We start from the raw sequence: 22,088 nt of genomic DNA on the forward strand, positions 1-22,088 counted from the left end.
GTACGACTCCAGCTTCCACTCCTTTCCACTCAAAGTTACTGGCTAATATAAACCAGTCAGTTTATATGGTTCACAATATTCTGTGACTGCATTTTTTACTTTCAAACTTTTATTTGGAACACCAAAGCAAATGCAATCATAGAAAACAGATGCACTGAATTTCCAACCAAAATTTCAAAAAAGCTTGTAAATCCAAAAGGTTTTTAATATAAATTTATGCACTGGCAAGAGCAATAAAATTAGCTTACTGGGAAATGTCAGACCTGAAGCATGTTAGAAGAGCATTACATATTCCAACAGGAATCAAATATATTTCCTAGCTAACTGTTTGAGGAGCATTCATAATAGTTCTATGGGCCAATCATTAATTTTCTCCAAATAAGTTAAGTCTCACACCTCATGAGTGGGAGAATGAACATTTATGTGGAGCAAATGATGATTCTGTCAGTAAAAAAGGGATAAAATACTAATTACAGCAACTCTAGTTAATCCTCTTGAGTATCCTTTCAAAAACAGTCTTGGTACCCAGTGACTAGCACAGACTATAGATGCTGAGACTGGAGGGCCTGGATGTCAACTCTATAAAGGATGGATAGTACTCCCCGTTTTATGACTGACAAAGTTACTAGCTCCTTGGTTTCAATTAGTCAGCAAGATTTCTGCCATTGCCAAGATTCTCACTCAAATAGCCTTTACGGTGGAATTTAACACCCTCGAATCATGCCAGATTTATTTATACTACCCATATGATTCAACAGAAGCAGGGTAGCACACAAGCTATAAAATAAATGACATTTGGTTAGCTATTGTACATCTGAAAATAGTTCAGAAAAATGACCCCAAAAATGTATCCATTTTATTCTCTTCCAAATATTCATTCGCCCTCTTTTGATTTTAGGTCAAGCTCATGAGGGGGAAAGAAAATGCTTGGATCACAAAAATGCAGTGTGTTCCTCAGATGGTTAATTATGAAATAAATTTGATTTCAGTTGGACTCAGTGTCCAGTGCCCTCCTCCAAAGCTTTGAGCCTGACATTTCCCAGTAAGCTAATTACTGCTATTGCCGTACAATTCCATTCAGGTGACAGGATTCATGATGCCAAGATTACATTTATTATATATTATTACAAATCTAAAATGCTAATACTCATGATCCCTGCTGATCTTAAGAGCATGCAACATTTGTTACAGAATATGAAACAAAGACCTTAATTTCTACTGCATGTGAATAATCTTACAAAGAAACAATGAGAGGAATAAGACCACAGGAACAAGGAGCTAGAAAACCTTCACAGAGAATAAGAAAAATGAGCACTGTAACAAAATAGATGACTTCATTACTTGAGCTGGGGGCGGTCGAGGTGGGGGGATTTAATTGCATTTCAATTGTATGTGGCATAAATGAATAGGTGAAAACAAAATTCAAAACCCAAGTGTCGTGTTCGGTGTTCCGATACACAAATGATCCAACACGGTTGTAGATGGTACAACTCTGTTTTATTGTCTTAAACAATAACAACTAATAACTGCTGGCTGAGGTTCGTGCTTCACCAGCTAACCTGTGGACCCTGCCCTTTCACTATCTTGGTGAGGCACTCAGCACATGGTGTATGTCTGTGTGGCACGCTGTGAGCTCTGTGCTCTGAGCTATCTGCTGGTAGAATGAGCGGGAACTGTGGTGTTCCCTGTTTTATAGCGTGTGTGCTCTCACTGGTGATTGGCTGCGATGTTGAGTGTGTGTTGGTTGGTCCAACTACCTGTCCATCAGTGGGTGTGTGATTGCACCATGATATGCTAATGTGGATATCATGACATCCCCCCCTTTTCACAAGGATATGTGCCTACATGCTAATAAATATAAGTGTGTACTGAGTGCACCGGAGTATGTGTGTGCAATATTTACAACATGTACATAAGGATAAACTATATACAGAGGAAGGTGTCAGGTGCAACAGAGCAATGAGGTTGTACCAATGACAAAACAAGTGCAATCAACAAACGACGAGAGAGAACTTCTGGAACGACAAGAAAGAAACACGTTAACAGTGCTGTAAAACAATTCAGTGAGTCCAATGTGCTAACAGGCTCATAAGTCAAGTCTATCAGGTGGGCGGCGAATTCGGGTTGACCGCCTCAAGTGTGGGTCAGGATCCACCGGCTGAGGAATGGGCCTGGCCACGGGCGATAGAGGAATAGGCATAGTGGCAGGAAGCTCAACAAAGTCGACATCAGGGACAACAGGAGGGCGTGGCACCGGCGCATGATCTCGTAGCGAGCGCGGAACCAGACAAAGGGCCCCCCGATTACGTTGGCGAATGGAGCCACCAGGCATGCGAACCAGGAACGAGCGGGGAGCCACGCGGCGGAGAACCTCGGCGGTTGCCGACCAGCCACCCTCCGGTAGGTGACTGCAGGCGTTATCTCCAGGCGCCAGGGCAGGAAGATCAGTTGCCCGAGCATCATGTGCCACCTTCTGCTGAACACGCTATTGTTGCATCCTTCGCAGTACTGGAGCATGGACGCGTTCAGGAACATGAATGGACGGCACAGTGGTCCTGAGGGTGCGACCCATCAACAGCTGGGCTGGCGAGAGGCCCGTGGTCAGTGAGGCCGAGCAATAGGTCAGCAGGGCTAAACAGAAGTCAGATCCGGCATCAGCAGCCTTGCAGAAGAGCCGCTTCACGATCTGGACGCCCTTTTCCGCCTTGCCATTCGACTGGGGATGCAAGGGACTGTACGTCACGTGCGTGAAGTTGTATGAAGTGGCAAAGGAAGACCATTCATGGCTTGCAAAGCAAGGCCCGTTGTCAGACATGACGGTGAGCGGAATTCCATGGCAAGCAAAGGTTTCTTTGCACGCCCGGATGACAGCTGATGATGTCATGTCGTGCAGGCGTATGACCTCTGGATAATTTGAAAAATAGTCAATCAGAATGATGTAGTCCCTGCCGAGCGCATGAAAGAGGTCAAAGCCCACCTTCGCCCAGGGGGATGTTACCAACTCATAGGGCTGAAGTGTCTCAGGGGGTTGCGCCGGCTGAAACCTTTGGCAGGTGGGGCAGTTGAGCACCATGTTGGCAATGTCGTCGCTGATGCCCTGCCAGTATACAGCTTCTCGGGCCCTCCGCCTGCACTTCTCAACCCCGAGATGGCCTTTGTGTAATTTTTCGAGGACCAACCTGTGTATGCTGTGTGGAATCACAATCCGGTCCAGCTTTAGGAGGATACCGTCAATGACGGGCAAGTCGTCCCGGACATTGTAGAATTGTGGGCACTGCCCCTTGAGCCACCCTTCCGTCATGTGGCGCATTACACGCTGTAGAAGGGGGTCAGCCGCAGTCTCACGGCGAATGTGGGCCAGACGTGCGTCAGTGGCCGGCAGATTGGCCGATGTGAAGACTACTTGTGCGTCGACCTGACAAACGAACCCCTCCGATTCGGGAGGTGTGTTCACCACCCTGGACAGAGCATCTGCGATGATGTCCTTCCTCGGGGTGTAGACAAGTTGGAAGTCGTACCTCCGGAGCTTGAGCAGAATACGCTGGAGGCGAGGTGTCATATCGTTGAGGTCCTTCTGAATGATGCCGACCAGGGGGCGATGGTCGGTCTCCACAGTGAACTGCGGAAAACCATACACAATCATGGAATTTGTCGATGCCGGTCAACAAGCCTAGGCACTCCTTTTCAATCTGCGCATAGCGCTGTTCTGTGGGGGTCATGGCCCACAAGGCATAGGCGACTGAGGCCCATGATGCGGTGTCGTCCTGTTGCAGGAGTACCGCCCCAATGCCGGACTGGCTGGCGTCAGTTGAGATCTTTGTATCCTGAGTGGTATCGAAAATCACCAGTACCGGGGCGGTGGTGAGCTTGACCTTGAGCTCCTCCCATTCACTCTGGTGTGCGGGCAGCCACTGGAATTCCGTTGTCTTTTTGACCAGGTGGTGAAGAGCCGTTGTGTGCAAGGCAAGGTTAGGAATAAACTTCCCCAGGAAGTTGACCACCCCGAGAAAGTGCAGCACTGCCTTCTTGTCTGCCGGCTGCTGCATGGCTGCGATGGCTGCCACTTTGTCAGCATCCGGCTGCACCCCTGACCAGGAGATGTGGTCCCCCAAAAACTTTAGCTCAGTCTGGCCAAAAGAGCACTTGGCTCGGTTGAGGCGCAGGCCCTGATCCCGTATCCATGCAAAGACACGCTGGAGACAACTGATGTGCTCCTGTGGTGTGGTGGACCAGATGATAACGCCGTCTACATAGACGCGTACCCCTTTGATGCCCTCCATCATCTGTTCCATGATGCGATGGAACACCTCGGAGGCCGAGATGATGCCAAACGGCATCCTATTGTAGCAGTATCTGCCAAATGGAGTGTTGAAAGTGCACAGCTTCCTGCTGGACTGATCCAGTTGAATCTGCCAAAAACCCTTTGAGGCATCAAGCTTGGTGAATATTTTTGCCAGAGCCATTTCGCTCGTGATTTCTTCTCGTTTGGGTATGGGGTAGTGTCCCCTCATAACGTCGTTGTTCAGATCTTTTGGGTCGATGCAGATCCGGAGCTCGCCGGAGGATTTCTTGACGCACACCACGGAGCTGACCCATGGCGTTGGCTCCGTGACCCGGGAAAGCACTCCTTGGTCCTGCAGCTGCTGCTTGAGGCGGTCCTTGAGTGGTGCTGGGACTCTACGAGGTGCGTGAATGACCGGGGTGGCGTCCGGTTTGAGCCGTATTCTGTACGTGTAGGGCAGTGTGCCCATGCCCTCGAAAACCTCCTGGTTGTGCGCGAGGAGTGATCGGAGCTGCGCCCTAAAGTCTGCATCCGGGAAATCGGACGTGCCTTCTGAAGACAGAGTGTGTACCCGCTGAACGAGGTGGAGGATCTTGCATGCCTGTGCGCCTAACAGAGAGTCCTTCGAGGATCCAACTATTTCAAAAGACAATGTGGCTTTGTGTGAGTTGTGTGTAACCTCGAGCTGGCAGGACCCCGTGGCCGGGATGACATTTCCGTTGTAGTCAACCAGCTGACAGTGGGATGGCAGAATCGGGGTTTAACCTTCAAAGGTCTGGAAGGCTGACCATGCAAGGAGATTGGCGGAGGCACCAGTGTCCAAGCGAAATGTGATCGTTGACCGTTAGGGTGGCACACCACTCATCGCCCGGATCAATTCTGTGCACTGGCAGCGGCTGGTGGTTCCGACTTGGGGACATCCGGTTCTTGTTTATTACCGCAACGCGGAAGGGTTCCCTGCCTTCGGTATCACTGGTCTGCATGTTGTCAGGATATGACTCAGTGTATGGGGGCTGAATGGCCCACACGTCCCTGCGAGGCTGTCGGAATTGTTGAAAGTTGTCAGGTTGAGCTGCTCGACAGCAGGCAGCGTAGTGGCCCATCTTGCCACAGCGGAGGTATTGTCGCGCTTTGGCCGGACATTGCCGCTTTAAGTGGGCGGAGCCACAGTTGCCGCATGTCGTGACATCATGGCGTTCGTTGCGCCACCGCGCATGCGCGTGTGGTCCTGCGTAGAGCGCGCCTGCGCATCCCGTCCCTCTGCGTCGACGTCCCCTCTTTTGGCGCGTACAAGCGCGGGAGGCCTCGGAAAGCGCGCGAAATGGCCGCCCTCATCCGGGCCGCGGGCCGGGAGGAACTCGATCGACTGGACCCGCTCTGCCTTGTAGGACCCCTGCCGTGCCGATTCGGCAGCCTGGATTTGGGAGTACCAGCTGGTCGCGTTCTCGTGGAGGATGCAGGTCTCGATGGCAGTCGCTAGGGTGAGGCGCTTTATTTTGAGGAGCTGCTGGCGTAGGGTGTCCGAGGTGACCCCAAAAACTATCTGATCCCGTATCATGGAGTCGGAGGTGGCCTTATAGCCGCAGGACTGCGCAAGGATACGGAGGTGTGTCAAAGAAGATTGAAAAGGCTCATCCTTACCCTGCAGGCGCTGCTGGAAGAGGTACCTCTCGAAGCTCTCATTAACTTTCATGCTGAAGTGTTCCTCGAACTTTAGAAGCACCGTCTTGTATTTTGTCTTGTCCTCGCCTTCCGCGAATGCCAGGGAGTTGTAGATGTGGATGGTGTGTTGCCCCGCCGTGGAGAGGAGGAGGGCGATCTTCCTGGTGTCCAATGCATTCTCCCTGTCTGTGGCTTCTAGGAAGAGCTGGAAGCGTTGTTTAAACAGCTTCCAGTTGATGCCAAGATTTCCAGCAATTCGGAGCGGCTGCGGCGGGCTGATGTTCTCCATGGAGCAGGATGGCGGATGTCTGAAAGGGTGCAGGTAGGTCTCACAGTCGCTGGCTAGCTTCCACTACTGGTATCATGTCGTGTTGGGTGTTCCGATACACAAATGATCCAACACGGTTGTAGATGGTACAACTCTGTTTTATTGTCTTAAACAATAACAACTAATAACTGCTGGCTGAGCTTCGTGCTTCACCAGCTAACCTGTGGACCCAGCCCTTTCACTATCTTGGTGAGGCACTCAGCACATGGTGTATGTCTGAGTGGCGCGTTGTGAGCTCTGTGCTCTGAGCTATCTCCTGGTAGAATGAGCGGGAACTGTGGTGTCCCCTGTTTTATAGTGCATGTGCTCTCACTGGTGATTGGCTGCGATGTTGAGTGTGTGTTGGTTGGTCCAACTGCCTGTCCATCAGTGTGTGTGTGTGATTCCACCATGATATGCTAATGTGGATATCATGACACCAAGAGCCCGAACTGTTTTTCCTCGAGGCCACAGTGGAGCTGACTATATATAATCACAAGAGCATGTTTTACGACTGCTCGATGTCATATTAAATAAAAGCAAATTACTGCGGATGCTGGAATCTGAAACCAAAGAGAAAATGTTGGAAAACCCCAGCAGGTCTGGCAGCATCTGTAGGGAGAGAAAAGAGCTAACGTTGAGTCCAGATGACCCTTTGTCAAAGCGCTTTCCCAAATGTTATATTAAAGGTGGTTTTAAACAATCTCTTTAATTCAAGGTAAAATGACATAATGAAAACAAACATGTGAACTGCTCCTCGCTCTGCCCAACGATAAGCTTGTGGGGCCTGGTCATCATAGGTCAGGGGCCATGGTTAAGTCAATTGGAATGCATGTGTCGGGTTTTAAGGCCTAAAAACCAAGGTCAAATAAGATGGTTTTGCCAAAAACCCGTGGGCGAGGGAGAAGTGTGAGAATTAGAGTGTCACTGTGAAAGTCTTAAACTGGAAGTCAAATTTCTTTTTTAAAGTTATTGGTCTCTATGGGAATCGTAACATGTGCAACCCAGCCTAATTTATTAGATTTCTGTTTTGCAGGCAGCACCTAACTTACTAACTGAGCCAGCTGACTTAACAGCTTAAACCAATGTAGTATTGTTTGGTAGTACAGAACTGTCGGAACCATCAACTGGTGCATTTTCCATGACAATACCTCTATCAGAGGTGCCAACCAATCAGCACTTTCTTCTCATCCAGTTTCCCCTGACATTGATGTTCTTTGCCTGTCCTGATGAGTGCAAGACGAAAAACTTAAACAGAATATCTTTTTCCAGCAATACTCCAGTATTGTTTTGTTTACATATCAATGATAGTCTGTAGAACACACCGTATATGCTTGTAAAAGCACTATGGCTATAACACCTGGAGGCAGATGACTACTATTCACATCAAATAAGCAGGCTGCTGGAAGGGAAAGCATTAAGTTTCATAAAGGCTACATTTTCTGTCAGCATGATGCATGTGCTGTTGTTACAATGTGGCGTCATTGAGGTCAACGGGTCCCATTTGCTCGTGATGTCAGTGTACGCCACACTCCTGATTTCAGTTTTTCAGTGAAGGGTCCTATTTGTACTTGGGAGCCACTCAAATTTAACTTGTCTGTCCATCTTAGTTCAAATGTTCATACCATTCCCTTAGGGATTCTAATTTTCCCTCAAATTTTCTACAGCAATGTAGTAGCAAGCTGCCCACATATGCATCACAAGGGGCCAATAAATAAAAAGCAACCAAGGACAAAATGCAGGGTTATTTTCCTTTACAAACCCCCAAATGCCTAATTTTCTTTCTTGGTAAACGCGATAATAAGACAAAGTTGATCATAGAATCATAGAATTTACAGTGCAGAAGGAGGCCATTCAGCCCATCGAGTCTGCACTGGCTCTTAGAAAGAGCACCCTACCCAAGCCCACACCTCCACCCTATCCCCATTACCCAGTAACCCCACCCAATACTAAGGGCAATTTTGGATACGGAGGACAATTTATCATGGCCAATCCACCTAACCCGCACATCTTTGGCCTGTGGGAGGAAACCGGAGTACCCGGAGGAAACCCACGCACCCACGGGGAGGATGTGCAGACTCCGCACAGCCAGGAATCGAACCTGGGACCCTGGAGCTGTGAAGGAATTGTGCTAACCACAATGCTACCGTGCTGCTTGATATTATATTGATAATGTCGGGCTGTATGGTTGTCTGATGCTGGTGACGATGGGAAAATTTGATTATTCCAGAAATAATGTAACTCTGGCACTATAAGACTGTGAAGCAGTGCTCTCATTGTGCTAAATATTCAGTGGCATTGTGAATTTATTTTTTAAAAATAAGGCATAATACATATGGTGGTTTGAGAGCTTTGTTAGGTTCTATGCATGTGGCAAGCTACAGCTTTAATCGCTGCGGTACAGCATATGTAAATACTCCTAATAATGTAACAAATCAATACTGCGCCTCCTGCTCCCCACACTATGACCATAAATTAAAACCATATACAGGGACGTAGCATTATTGGTTTCCTGCGCATGCACGGGCTGGTGCGTATATGCCAATGTGTATCGGTGGCCATATTTCTGGCCAGCTTGCACTGGCAGGAAACAAAGTGTTTCACAAGTAATGAACTATAAAACACCAGAAATAGAAAGAAAGAATCAGCAATACCTTAATTATCAGACACCCTAATAAAGTAAACATCTGAGAACTAATTCAGGTTACGAGGAAAAGCTGTGGTACAGGCCTAAATTGAATAGCTCTTTCAGAGAGCTGGCGCAGGCGCAATGGGCCAAATGGCCTCCATCAGTGTTATAGGTTTTTCGGAAACAATTAGTGCCAGTTCCACGTTTGTTTCTGAGTTTGGAACGTATTCATGATTTTTAGACTTGAGACATACAATTTGATCGCCCTTCGACCCAAGTACTTACTTAGCACGGTAGCACAGTGGTTAGCATTGATGCTTCACAGCGCCAGGGATCCGGGTTCGCTTCCCGCCTCGGGTCACTTTCTGTGCGGAGTCTGCACGTTCTCCCCGTGTCTGCGTGGGTTTCCTCCGGATGCTCCGGCTTCCTCCCACGAGTCCCAAGACATGCTGTTAGGTGAATTGGACATTCTGAATTCTCCCTCAATGTACCCGAACAGGCGCCGGAGTGTGGCGACTAAGGGCTTTTCACAGTAACTTCATTGCAGTGTTAATGTAAGCCGACTTGGACACTAATAAAGATTGTTATTATAGCCACCCAAATAGCCTCAAATCTGCAGTTTGTAAGCTTGAATGGAGCTTCGCAAACAATCAGCCTACTTTAACTGCAAATAAGTTGCATCAGGTGCTTCCAAACTTTTGCACTGCAGCAGAATTCAGGAATACGCAAAAAAGCTGAGGAAAACCCAGCATAATATTCCACTTTGCATTCAAAATAACTTCGAAGTTTCAGAACTTTTTTCTAAGAAAAGTGGAAATATTTAAGTGCTGGTCTAAAATGATCGAATTCCAGAAATCATTATCACTTTGTTCCAAAATCTGAATTTTTTTTTTAAAATAAAAGGTTTCCCTTTGGAGTAATTCTATTTACTAATGTACTGTAATTACATTTTCCTTCCTCTCCAAGAGCTCATTATTGACGAGGTCACTACACATTTCTGTGCAATTTCAAAAAGACAACTGAAACATATCCACCGAACAGCAGCTTTTAAATGTAGTCAAGTAGAAATTCAACCCGATCACTTAAGAAAATAACGACAAAAGATACTGCCAAACTTTATTATAAAATACATTAGAGGCATTATAGTAATGACAAGGGGAGTTCAAAGAGTTCACAGGGAGACATTTATTCAGCTTGACAGTGTCACATGCATAGGGCCCGGTTATACATTATCGGCTCCTTACTCCTTTCTGTCGGCTACTACAGAGGGGGACCTACTATACAAATGCTGGGTAATTCCCAGTCCAATCAGGACAAGGTAACAATCATCCCCAGCTGGATGAATCTCAGACATGTCACATACAGGCTATTACAACCCCCCCACCCCCCAAAGTCTGCAAACCCATTGAAAGGCAACCCCAGAGGAGGAGAGGACCAATTAAAGGACAAAACCGGTGCAACAACTGCAACCGACAAAACGATCGGAGGGGGGGGGGGGGGGGGGGGGGGGCGAACATTACATCTGGGCACACACCTGCACTGGGCACACACACACACACGAAGGGCGTAGTCCCTAATGTCCGAGACCGAGGACAGTGTGCATCTCGGCTTCTGACCCATCGACCCAAGGTCTTACCAGCACAGCATAACTTCCAGCCACAGAGGGACCGAATGGGTGGAAGAAACAGACAACGCCCAAGCTCTGCACCCTGTACACCCCCAATGCCTGCCACAGCGTCAGCTCACAAAAGGGGGAGGATTTACGCACCCACCGAAAACGCTCAGAGAGCCGTCGTTCCAAGATTTTGCACCGCATTGATGAAATTTAAGCATAACATAGATAAAACAGAGCCCTGAACAGAACACCACAAGACCAGCATTCACACCCCGGACACCCAGTCAACTCAACGTAGACAGTAGGTCACACGCATATCAACTCAGAGTCTCTAGGCTCAAACATCTGTAGCCCGTACACCAACCGTCAGCACCTATGTAGAACATAGCTGTCGTACAGTCCGCTTCTCCAACGGTCAAACTAGAGAACGGACTTCCCGATGGACCCACTGCCGCAGTAAGCTGGCAGTGCAATACGACAGCAGATGGAAACGAGTGAAAACGCCATGCAACCTCCACCAAAAGTCATTTCCGACAAGGCCACTTCCGGTGCTGCCGGATACATCGGACCCTGGAACAACGCAGCATGCGCGCTCCACAAGCCAGCATCAGAAACCACGGCCTGCAGCTTATCTTCCCTCTCAACACAGGGTTCGGAAAAGGCATCACTGCGACAAAATTAGTCTGTACCTCAGTCCACACAGTTGTGAAAAAGATTTCCGGGAGCTCCAATCCCCTCTGTCGCCAATACAGTAACGACAAGGGGAGTCCAGCGAGTTCACAGGGAGACATTTCTTCAGCTTGACAGCGGCACACACATAGGGCCCGGTTACACATTACCGGGTCCTTACTCCTTCCTGTCAGTGACTGCAGAGGCTGACCTATTATACAAATGTTGGGTAATTCTCAGTCCAATCGGGATGAACCTCAGGTATGTCACATGCAAGTTATGGCATTAAATACCATTAAATGTTTTTACAAAATGTATCAGAGCCGAGCTTATTCCATAAAAAAGGATTTTCCTTAAAACTGGTATTGTGCAGTTGACCCGTGGGAGAGTTATAGTAAAATAATCAGAGAACAGCGATACAGTCAAACAAAAAGATGGATTTATTTCACAGTGCAAGTCCACAAACAAAAAAAAAAAGCTAAATCAGAAAACGGGTTAAATAAAATAATTTCCACAAGGGAACGTTTCAGCTTAAATCGACCGAAAAAATAAACCAAAATAACAGACAACCCTGTCACTTTCATTTCCGGTAAATTGGAGTTCGGGATTTACCTGTATAACAGAGCCCTTCGAGACAATGAAAATTCTTAAACAGCAAGGTGGCAGTGGTATATATTCAAGAACCACTGCAGTTAGTGAATGTCCGAATCACAAAGACTCTCCATGCAATTCTCAGGGGGAAAAAAAAAAATCAGGATGACTTGGACACACCAAAATTATTTGAAGAAAACGCCAAATATTCCACTCATTGCTTTCAAATGGGTCCAATGTGTGGGATATAGAATTGCTTAGCAACTCATTACATCTACAGGACAACCATTAATCCACTTGTACGCACATCCAACTTACAAAAGGACTCAAGTTCACTTATAGTCACTAACAGCACCTTAAGTGTGATGTGTTGGGTGCTCTGGATCTGTAGAACACATACAGGCCACCAACACTTAAAATAGTGCAACACTATTTTATTAAGTTAGAAACTGTTGAACATACTTTCACTGTGGGTTAACACGATGTTCAATTAAACTAAAGACCTATGCCTGTCCTAACCAGTCTATGCACTCAGCACATGGTGAAGAACTGTGTTGTACCCTGTAAGCTCTGTCCTACTGAGAGGCTGCATCCCGATGAGCGAGAACTCTGATGCCCTCTGTCTATATAGTGAGTGTGCTCTAATTGGTGATTGGCTGCGGTGTTGTGTGTGTTGATTGGTCTTGCTGTGTGTCCATCAGTGTGTGTGTCTGCACCATGATATACTGGTGTATATTATGACATCCACCCTTTTATTAAAAAATGTATGTGTGTGGCAATAAATAATGCGTGGGGAGAATGTTCCTAACTACGTGTGGGGCGCAAAGACATACTTACAGGACAACGTACATGAGAATTAAGCTATTTACATCGGAAGGTGCCTGGTGCAGAGAAGCAGTATGCAACAAGAATAAAGAGATCAACACTATATACAAACCAGGGAAACAATCAAACAAAACAACGAAACAATTCAGAGAGTCCATAAATTCGAACAGTTCATAAATTTAGTCTCTGAGATGGGCGACGAATTCTGGTTGACCGCCTCAAGAGTGGGTCGAGAGCCGCCGGTTCAGTAGTGGGCTGGACTGTGTCAAAGTCAGGGGAGGCAGAGTGACAGGGAGCTCTGCATAGTCCACGGCAGGGTCAGCAGGAGGGCGAGGCGACACTGGAGGATCACGTGGCGAGTGTGGAACGAGACGAAGGGCGCGTCGATTGCGGTGCAGAATAGAGCCATCCAGTAGACGAACCAGGAACGAGCGTGGGGCCACCTGCCGAAGGACAACAGCGGTTGCAGACCAGTCACCATCCGGAAGATGGACGCGGACGTTGGCATCTGAAGCCAGAGTAGGGAGATCAGCTGCACAGGAGTCATGAGCTGCCTTGTGCTGTGCACGAGACAGCTGCATCCGGCCAAAGACCGGAACCTGGCCGAGGTCTTGGACATGGATGGACGGCACCGTCGTCCTCAGGGTGCGACCCATGAGTAACTGGGCTGGCGACAGGCCTGTGGACAGTTGGGCGGGGCGATAGGCCAGCAAGGCAAGGTAGAAATCAGACCGAGCATTGGCAGCCTTGCATAGGAGCCGTTTGATGATATGTACTCCCTTCTCCGCTTTGCCGTTGGATTGGGGGTGCAGGGGACTGGACGTCACATGGGCAAAATTGTACCGCCTAGCAAAATTGGACCATTCTTGGCTGGCAAAACAGGGGCCATTGTCTGACATAACCGTGAGTGGGATGCCGTGTCGAGCAAAGGTTTCTTTACATGCACGAATGACTGCAGACGAGGTGAGGTTGTGCAACCGTATCAACTCCGGGTAATTCGAAAAGTAGTCCACGATCAGGACATAGTCTCTCCCCAGCACGTGGAACAGGTCGATGCCCACCTTGGTCCATGGTGACGTGACCAACTCATGGGGCTGCAGGGTCTCACGTGGTTGGGCCGGCTGGAAGCGCTGACAAGTGGGACAGTTGAGCACTGTGTTGGCTATGTCCTCATTAATGCCGGGCCAGTACACTGCCTCTCGGGCCTGTCGGCGGCACTTTTCCACGCCAAGGTGGCCCTCGTGTAGTTGTTCCAGGACAAGCTGGCGCATGCTATGTGGGATGACAATGCGGTCCAGTTTTAGAAGAACCCAGTCTACTACCGCCAGATCATCTCTGACATTATAGAATTGAGGGCATTGGCCCTTGAGCCACCCGTCCGTTAGGTGGCGCATAACACGCTGTAGTAAGGGGACAGCCGCCGTCTTGCGGCCTATTTGGACGAGGCGTTCATCCGAGGCAGGTAGATTGGAGGCCGCGAATGCCACATGGGCGTCAACCTGGCAAACAAATCCTGCTGTGTCACATGGAGTGTTGACTGCCCGCGAACACCTTCAATACCTCCCATCATTTGTTCCATAATCCTATGGAACACTTCAGATGCAGAGATGATCCCAAACGGCATCCTGTTGTAACAATATCTGCCAAAGCAGGTGTTAAATGTGCAGAGTTTCCTGCTGGATTTATCGAGCTGGATTTGCCAGAATCCTTTTGAGGCATCGAGTTTGGTGAAGAGCTTGGCGCGAGCCATCTCACATGTGAGCTCTTCGCGCTTGGGAATTGGATAATGCTCCCTCATGATTTTGTGATTTAGATCCTTGGGATCAATGCAAATTCTCAATTCGCCGGAAGGCTTTTTTACACATACCATGGAACTAACCCAGTCGGTCGGTTCCGTGACTTTGGAAATCACTCCTTGGTTCTGGAGGTCCTGCAGAACATAGAACATAGAACATAGAAAATACAGCACAGAACAGGCCCTTCGGCCCACGATGTTGTGCCGAACCTTTGTCCTAGATTAATCATAGATTATCATTGAATTTACAGTGCAGAAGGAGGCCATTCGGCCCTTTGAGTCTGCACCGGCTCTTGGAAAGAGCACCCTACCCAAACTCAACACCTCCACCCAACACCAAGGGCAATTTGGACATTAAGGGCAATTTATCATTGGCCAATTCACCTAACCCGCACATCTTTGGACTGTGGGAGGAAACCGGAGCACCCGGAGGAAACCCACGCAGACACGGGGAGGACGTGCAGACTCCGCACAGACAGTGACCCAAGCCGGAATCGAACCTGGGACCCTGGAGCTGTGAAGCAATTGTGCTATCCACAATGCTACCGTGCTGCCCTTGAGAACAAATAAATCTACACTATATCATTTTACCGTAATCCATGTACCTATCCAATAGCTGCTTGAAGTCCCTAATGTTTCCGACTCAACTACTTCCACAGGCAGTGCATTCCATGCCCCCACTACTCTCTGGGTAAAGAACCTACCTCTGATATCCCTTCTATGTCTTCCACCTTTCACCTTAAATTTATGTCCCCTTGTAATGGTTTGTTCCACCCGGGGAAAAAGTCTCTGACTGTCTACTCTATCTATTCCCCTGATCATCTTATAAACCTCTCAAGCTGCTGCTTGAGGCGGTCCTTAAGGGGTGCTGGGACCCTGCGAGGTGCATGCACCACAGGCGTGGCATTCGGTTTTAATAAAATCTTGTAGGTGTACGGGAGCGTGCCCATGCCCTCGAAGACGTCATGGTACTGGTTGATAATGGCATCAAGCTGCGCCCTGAAGTCAGTGTCCTGAAAGGCAGGCGCGTCAGCAGGAGAGAGTGAACTCTCTGAACTAGGTTCAGCAGCTTGCATGCCTGCGCGTCAAGCAGGGAGGCTTTAGAGGAGCCCACGATTTCAAAGGGAAGGATGGCTTTGCGAGACCTGTGCGTCACTTCAAGTTGACATGAGCCGCTGGCAGCAATGGCATTGCCATTATAATCTAATAGCTGGCAGGCTGATGGCAGGATGGCTGGTTTGACCCAAAGGCTTTGGAGGTCAGGCCGCGCAGTGAGATTGACGGAGGCACCAGTGTCCAGGCGGAATCGTATTTGGGACCGGTTGACCGTAAGGGTGGCACACCACTTATCGTCCAGATTGACGCTGTATACCGATAGAGGCTGGATTCTTTGCTTCGGGGACACCCTGTTTTTTGTAATGATACCGACTTGAAAAGGCGCCTTCAGGTCCTCAGTGTCAATATCGGGTAGCAGGTCCGAATCGGGCTCGGTGATCGTGGGTTGAATGGCCCGGACATTCCTGCGAGGCTGGCTGGAGCGACGAGTTGGCAGGCTGATCTGCATAAAGCGGCATAGCGGCCAAGTTTGCCACATTGCAGGCATCGTCGGGATTTGGCAGGACATTGCCGCTTTAAGTGGGCGGAGCCACAGTTGCCGCACGTTGTAGCGTCAGTACGTTCGCTGCGTCACCGCGCATGCGCGGTTCGGTCGTACGTGATGCACGCCTGCGCAGTACGTTCGGCGACGACGACGCCCCCTCGTTCGGTGCGCACAAGCACGGGAGTTCGCGAAAAGCGCGCGAAATGGCCGCCCTCATCCAGGCTGGGGCCCTGGAGTTGCTCGATTGCTTGGACGCGTTCTGCCTCGTGGGGATCTTGCCGCGCCATTTCAGCCGCTTGGATGTAGGAATACCGACTAGTGGCGTGTTCATGTAGCACGCAGGTCTCGATGGCAATCGCTAGGGTGAGCTGCTTTACCTTGAGGAGCTGCTGGCGTAGGGGGTCCGACTGAACACCGAAAACGATCTGGTCGCGTATCATGGAGTCGGAGGTGGGCCCGTAATTACAGGACTGCGCAAGGATGCAGAGGTGGGTGAGAAAGGACTGGAAAGGTTCATCCTTATCCTGCAAACGTTGTTGGAATACATAGCGCTCAAAACTTTCATTCACCTCGATGTCGCAGTGACTGTCAAACTTCAGGAGGACCGTCTTGAATTTTGATTTATCTTCACCATCAGCAAAGGTGAGAGAATTGAAAATGTGGATGGCATGTTCCCCGGCCGTGGATAGGAAGAGAGCGATCTTCCTGGTGTCTGAGGCAGCTTCCCGGTCTGTGGCTTCAAGGTAGAGCTGGAAGCGTTGTTTAAATATCTTCCAGTTGGCCCCTAGGTTACCGGTGATGCGGAGCGGCAGCGGCGGCGGGCGGACGCTGTCCATTTTGCAGGATGACTGAATGCTGGTGGAAGGCAGATCACTTGCAGATAGGTCTAAGAAGTTCTAACATCCTTCAACTCCTGGTATCATGATGTTTTGGGTGCTCTGGATCCGTGGAACACATACAGGCCACCAACACTTAAAATAGTGCAACACTATTTTATTAAGTTAGAAACTGTTGAACATACTTTCACTGTAGCTTAACACGATGTCAGATTAAACTAAAGACCTATGCCTGTCCTAACCAGTCTATGCACTCAGCACATGGTGAAGAACTGTGCTGTAAGCTGTAAGCTCTGTCCTACTGAGAGGCTGCATCCTGAATGAGCAGGAACGCTGATGCCCTCTGTCTATATAGTGAGTGTGCTCTAACTGGTGATTGGCTGCGGTGTTGTGTGTGTTGATTGGTCTTGCTGTGTGTCCATCAGTGTGTGTGTCTGCACCATGATATACTGGTGTATATTGTGACAAAGTGAACAAAATTGGCTCTCGGTTTAAATGATGAGTAACATACATAACTGCTGTCCTGTAACTTGGCGATCACAAGCTTTTTGCAGTTTATGATATCATCTGGACACCCTGATTAGATTACTACATCGTAACTGCAATTCTCTCCAATGCTTTGCTTCGCATATTGCCCTCCTTTAGTCTTCATCTAGATTTTAGACATCAGAGATGCATGAATCCAGCAACCATTGAAAAACACACTAAAATTAACTTACTTTCGAAGGTGTTCATGTTCTTTCAAGAACAGCTCTGTTCTTCTGTTGTTTACTCCTGACCCACTTTTGTATGATCTAAAGTTAAAACATGAAGACTTTATTAAAAGGCCAAGATAAATAATAAAGTATTATTACTTTGCATCCACACGACAGAAACATTTGTCACAGCGTACTACGTTAATTCTAATTTTTAACTTGACCGACAGGTTATAGTATTATCCCTTCAGATCACTGGCAAGTTTAGTTTTCTGGCATTTAAATACACCTGAAGTAAGCTAAAAAACCATTTTGACAAGGTAAATATTTTCACCCGAGTTTCCACGTCAGTCGATATTTTGACACTTGAAAACGCGAGTCATTTTATAATTAATATATTTACTGTAAGAGTGGATAGATCGCTGTATCATGGGTAATTAGTGCTGTTTTACTAAATTATCTGTTAATTTTTAACTCAATCAAAATAGAAAATAAATTGAACATTGATAATACACATCTGCTTCACTGTCAAAGTCACTTAATGGTGTTGGAGTTTAATGCATACGGAAAGGATTTGTAGTACATTTATAAAATATACAAAAGATAAATCTTTTTGGTCAATTTATATTTCAAATTATTCACCACCACAATTTATTAGTTTAGATCCAAAATGTCTCAGTTTATGCTATGATTTCATAACATGTATGAGGTGGGAGGGCCTGCGGAGTCAGTAAGTGGGAGGAGCTTCAGTTTGGGACGGGGCAGGGTGTCAGGAGCGGCTGCAAGCCGTGCCGTAGGGCCGGCGAAAAGAAGGATCCCACATCGACCAGGAGGGCCTCAGAGTGGTGTGCGCGGCGAACAGGAAGTACTGCATGTTGAAAGTTAACATATTAAAATCTATTTTATTTTAAAAGTCATTTTATTTATCAATATTGCAAATACTGTTTTAATGATAAGGAAGGTCTAACAGAATCTAACAGCTTTTACATTAGTTTTAATGGGAAAAAATTGATTCACTTAAGTAGTTTACTTGTCAATCCAACTATAACTTTAAATGAGAAATTTCTGTACTTGTTGGCAATGGAAGGTGTACACTGTGCATTATTCAGATGCTGTTATGTAATATATCATAAATCGCAGTGCTGATGCATCACTCACTATACACTTCAACAGAATACACAAACCAGAATAAACGCAGCAGGAAGTGAGAATCAAGCTACTATAAGGGCATCTTATGCTAAGAATGGGCGTATTGTGCAAACGTGTTGTGGCTACAAGCGTCCAAATCCATATGAAATATTTGCTGCGCATCTGAAGGATTTTGCTCTATGAAAACTAGATGCACCCAATCCCCAATTTAATTGAAATCAAAAATATAAAACCAAATGAAAGGCTCTACTGGGCAACAATTAAAGCAAAGTCAATCTGCATTTTTCTTATTTGGCCTTTAACATAGTAAAACACCCAGGATGCTTCACAGGGATCATTCTCAAACAGAATGTGACACCCATCGATGAAACTCAGCAAGGGGATTTAGGACAAGTCAGAGATCTTTAAATTAAAATTCATTTTATGGGTTTCGCTGACTCAGCCAACATTTGTTGCCCATCATTAGTTGCTCTTAAGGTGTTGGTGAGTTGCCTTCTTGAAACGCTGCAGTCAAGGTGTTGTAGGTACACCCACAACGCGGTTCAGGAAGAAGTTCCAGGATTTTGACCCAGCAACACTGAAGGAACGGCGATGTATTCCCAAATCAGGGTGGCGAGTGACTGGGATGTCAACTTCCAGGTGGTGATGTTCCCATGTACCTGCTGCCCTTGTCCTTTTAGATGGTAGTGGTCGTGGGTTTAGATGGGGTTGCCTACGGAGCCTTGGTGAGCTTCTGCAATACATCTTGTAGATGGTACACACTGCTGCTACTGTGCGTTGGTGTGGAGGGAGTGAATGTTTGTGGGACGGGTACATATTAATTAGGCTTTGTCATAGATGGTGTCGAGCTTCTTGTGTTGTTGGATCTGCACACATCCAGGTAAGTGGGGGAGTATTCCATTACACTCCTGATTTGTTCCTTGTAAATGTTGTGCAGGCTTTGGGTACTCAGGAAGTGAGTTACTTGCTGTAGGATTCCTAGCCTTTGACCTGTTCTTGTAGCCATTTATATGGCTTATCCAGTTCAGTTTTTGATCAATGGTAACCTCCAGGATGTTGATAGTAGGGGATTCAGTGATGGTAATGCCATTGAATGCCAAAGGGCATTGGTTTGATTCTCTCTTATTGGAAATGGTCATTGCCTGGCACTTGAATGTTACTTGCCACTAGTCAGCCCAAACCTGGATATTGTCCAGGTCTTGCTACATTTGCACGTGGACTGGTTCAATGTCTGAGGAGTTGCGAGTGGTGTGCACTCCATCAGCCAACATCCCCACATCTGACCTTATGCTGGAAGGAAGATCATTGATGAAGCAGCACGTGTCAGTGTCAAGGTTATTCCTAAGTAAACACCCCTTGATAGCGCTGTTGACCCTTCTATTACTTTACTAATGATTGAGAGTAGACTGATAGGGCAGTAATTGGCTGGGTTGAACTTGTCCTGATTTGTGCGTAAAGGGCATACCTGGGCAATTTTCCACATTGCTGGGTAGATGCCAGTGTTTTATCTGTACTGGAACAGCTTGGCTCAGAGCGAGGCAAGTTCTGGAGCACAAATCCTCAGTACTATTGCCTGATTATGTAGAACCCATAGCCCTTTGCAGTATCCAGCGCCTTCAGCCATTTCTTGGGGTGAATCGAATTGGCTGAAGGCTAGCATGTGATGCTGGGGGGACCCTCTGGAGGAGACCGAGATGGATCATCCACCTGGCACTTTTGGCTGAAGATTATTGCGAATGCTTCAGCCTTGTCTTTTGCGCATATGTGCTGGGCTCCTCCATCGTGGAGGATGGGAATATTTGTGGAGCCTCCTCCCAGTTAGTTGTTTAATTGTCCACCATCATTCACAACTGGATATGGCAGGAGAGCAGAGCTTAGATCTGATCTGTTGGTTGTGGGACTGTACAGCTCTGTCTATCATTTGCTGCTTATGTAGTTTGGCATTCAGGTAGTCCTGTGTTGTAGCTTCATCAGGTCGACACCTCATTTTTAGGTATGCCTGGTGCTGCGCCTGGCATGCCCTCCTGCACTCTTCGTTGAACCAGCGTTGATCCCCTGGCTTGGTGGTGATGGCAGAGTGGGGTATACACTAGGCCCATGAGGTTACAGATTGTGGCCTAGTACAATTCTGCTACTGCAGAGTTCTCACTTCATGGATGCCTAGTCCCGAGTTGTTAGTTCTGTTCTGAATCTACCTCATTTAGCACGATGGTAGTGCCACACAACACAATGGAAGGTACCGTCAATGTGAAGATTGGACTTTGTTTCCATAAAGGACTGTGCAGTGGTCACCCTACCAATATTGTAATGGACAGATGCATATGCAGTAAGCAGATTGGGGAGGATGAGGTCTAGTACGATTTTCTCTTGTTGGTTCCCTCACCACCAGTCGCAGACCCTGTCTAGCAGCTATGTGCTTTAGGACTCAGCTAGCTCGGTCAGTAGTGATGCTACTGAGCTACTCTTGATGATGGACATTGAAGTCCCCCACCCAGAGGACATGCTGTGCCCCTGCCATCCTCAGTGCTTCCTCCAAATTGTGTTCAACATGGAAGAGTGATTCATCAGTTTAAGGTGGACGGTATATGGTAATCAGCAGGCGGTTTCCTTGCCCATGTTTGACCTGAAGCCATGAGACTTCACAGTGTCTGGAGTTGATGTTAGAATGCCAAGGGAAACTCCCTGACTGTATATCATTGCGCCGCCTGCTGTGTCTGACCTGCCAATGGTGATGGTAGTGCCCGGGACGATTTCTGTAAGATATGATTCCGTGACAGTGACTATGTCAAGGCTGTTGCTTGACTGGGGCAGCATGGTAGCATAGTGGTTAGCACAGTTGCTTCACAGATCCAGGGTCCCGGGTTTGATTCCCGGCTGGGTCACTGCCTGTGCGGAGTCTGCACGTTCTTCCCGTGTCTGCGTGGGCTTCCTCAGGGTGCTCCGGTTTCCTCCCACAGACCAAAGAGGTGCGGGTTAGGTGGATTGGCCATGCTAAATTGCCCTTAGTGTCCAAAAAGGTTAAGTGGGGGTTACTGGGTTACGGGGATAGGGTAGATACATGGGCTTGATTATGGTGCTCTTTTCAAGGGCCGGTGCAGACTCAATGGGCTGAATGGCCTCCTTCTGCACTGTACATTCTATGACTAGTCTGAGACAGCTCTCTCAATTTTGGAAAAATCCCCAAGATGTTGGGAAGGAGGACTTTGCTGGTTCGACGGGGTTGGGTTTGCTGTCGTCATTTCCAGTGCCAAGGTCGATGCAGGGTGGTACGTCGGATTTATTTCCTCTTTATTGACTTTACAGTTTGATACAATCAAGTTGTTTGCTAGATCATTTCAGAGGGTATTTAAGAGTCAACCACACTGCTGTCAACCTGGAGTCACATATAGTCCAGATCAGGGGAGGACTGCACATTTCCTTCTCTAAAGGATAT

The 22,088-nt window shown here is 47.6% G+C and overlaps 1 protein-coding gene across 2 annotated transcripts in view; it reads right to left on the reverse strand.

The window, feature by feature from the left end:
* gosr1 (golgi SNAP receptor complex member 1) overlaps nucleotides 1–22,088 on the reverse strand; it is a 116,081-nt gene that overhangs the window by 69,397 nt on the left and 24,596 nt on the right. For both annotated transcript variants that reach the window (XM_072469650.1, XM_072469649.1), the window contains exon 5: nucleotides 17,531–17,605. In XM_072469650.1, coding sequence (XP_072325751.1) covers nucleotides 17,531–17,605 — 75 coding nt within the window. The remainder of the gene's footprint in view (nucleotides 1–17,530; nucleotides 17,606–22,088) is intronic.

This window comes from Scyliorhinus torazame, chromosome 12, assembly GCF_047496885.1.
Source record: "Scyliorhinus torazame isolate Kashiwa2021f chromosome 12, sScyTor2.1, whole genome shotgun sequence".
Taxonomy (NCBI): Eukaryota; Metazoa; Chordata; class Chondrichthyes; order Carcharhiniformes; family Scyliorhinidae; genus Scyliorhinus; species Scyliorhinus torazame.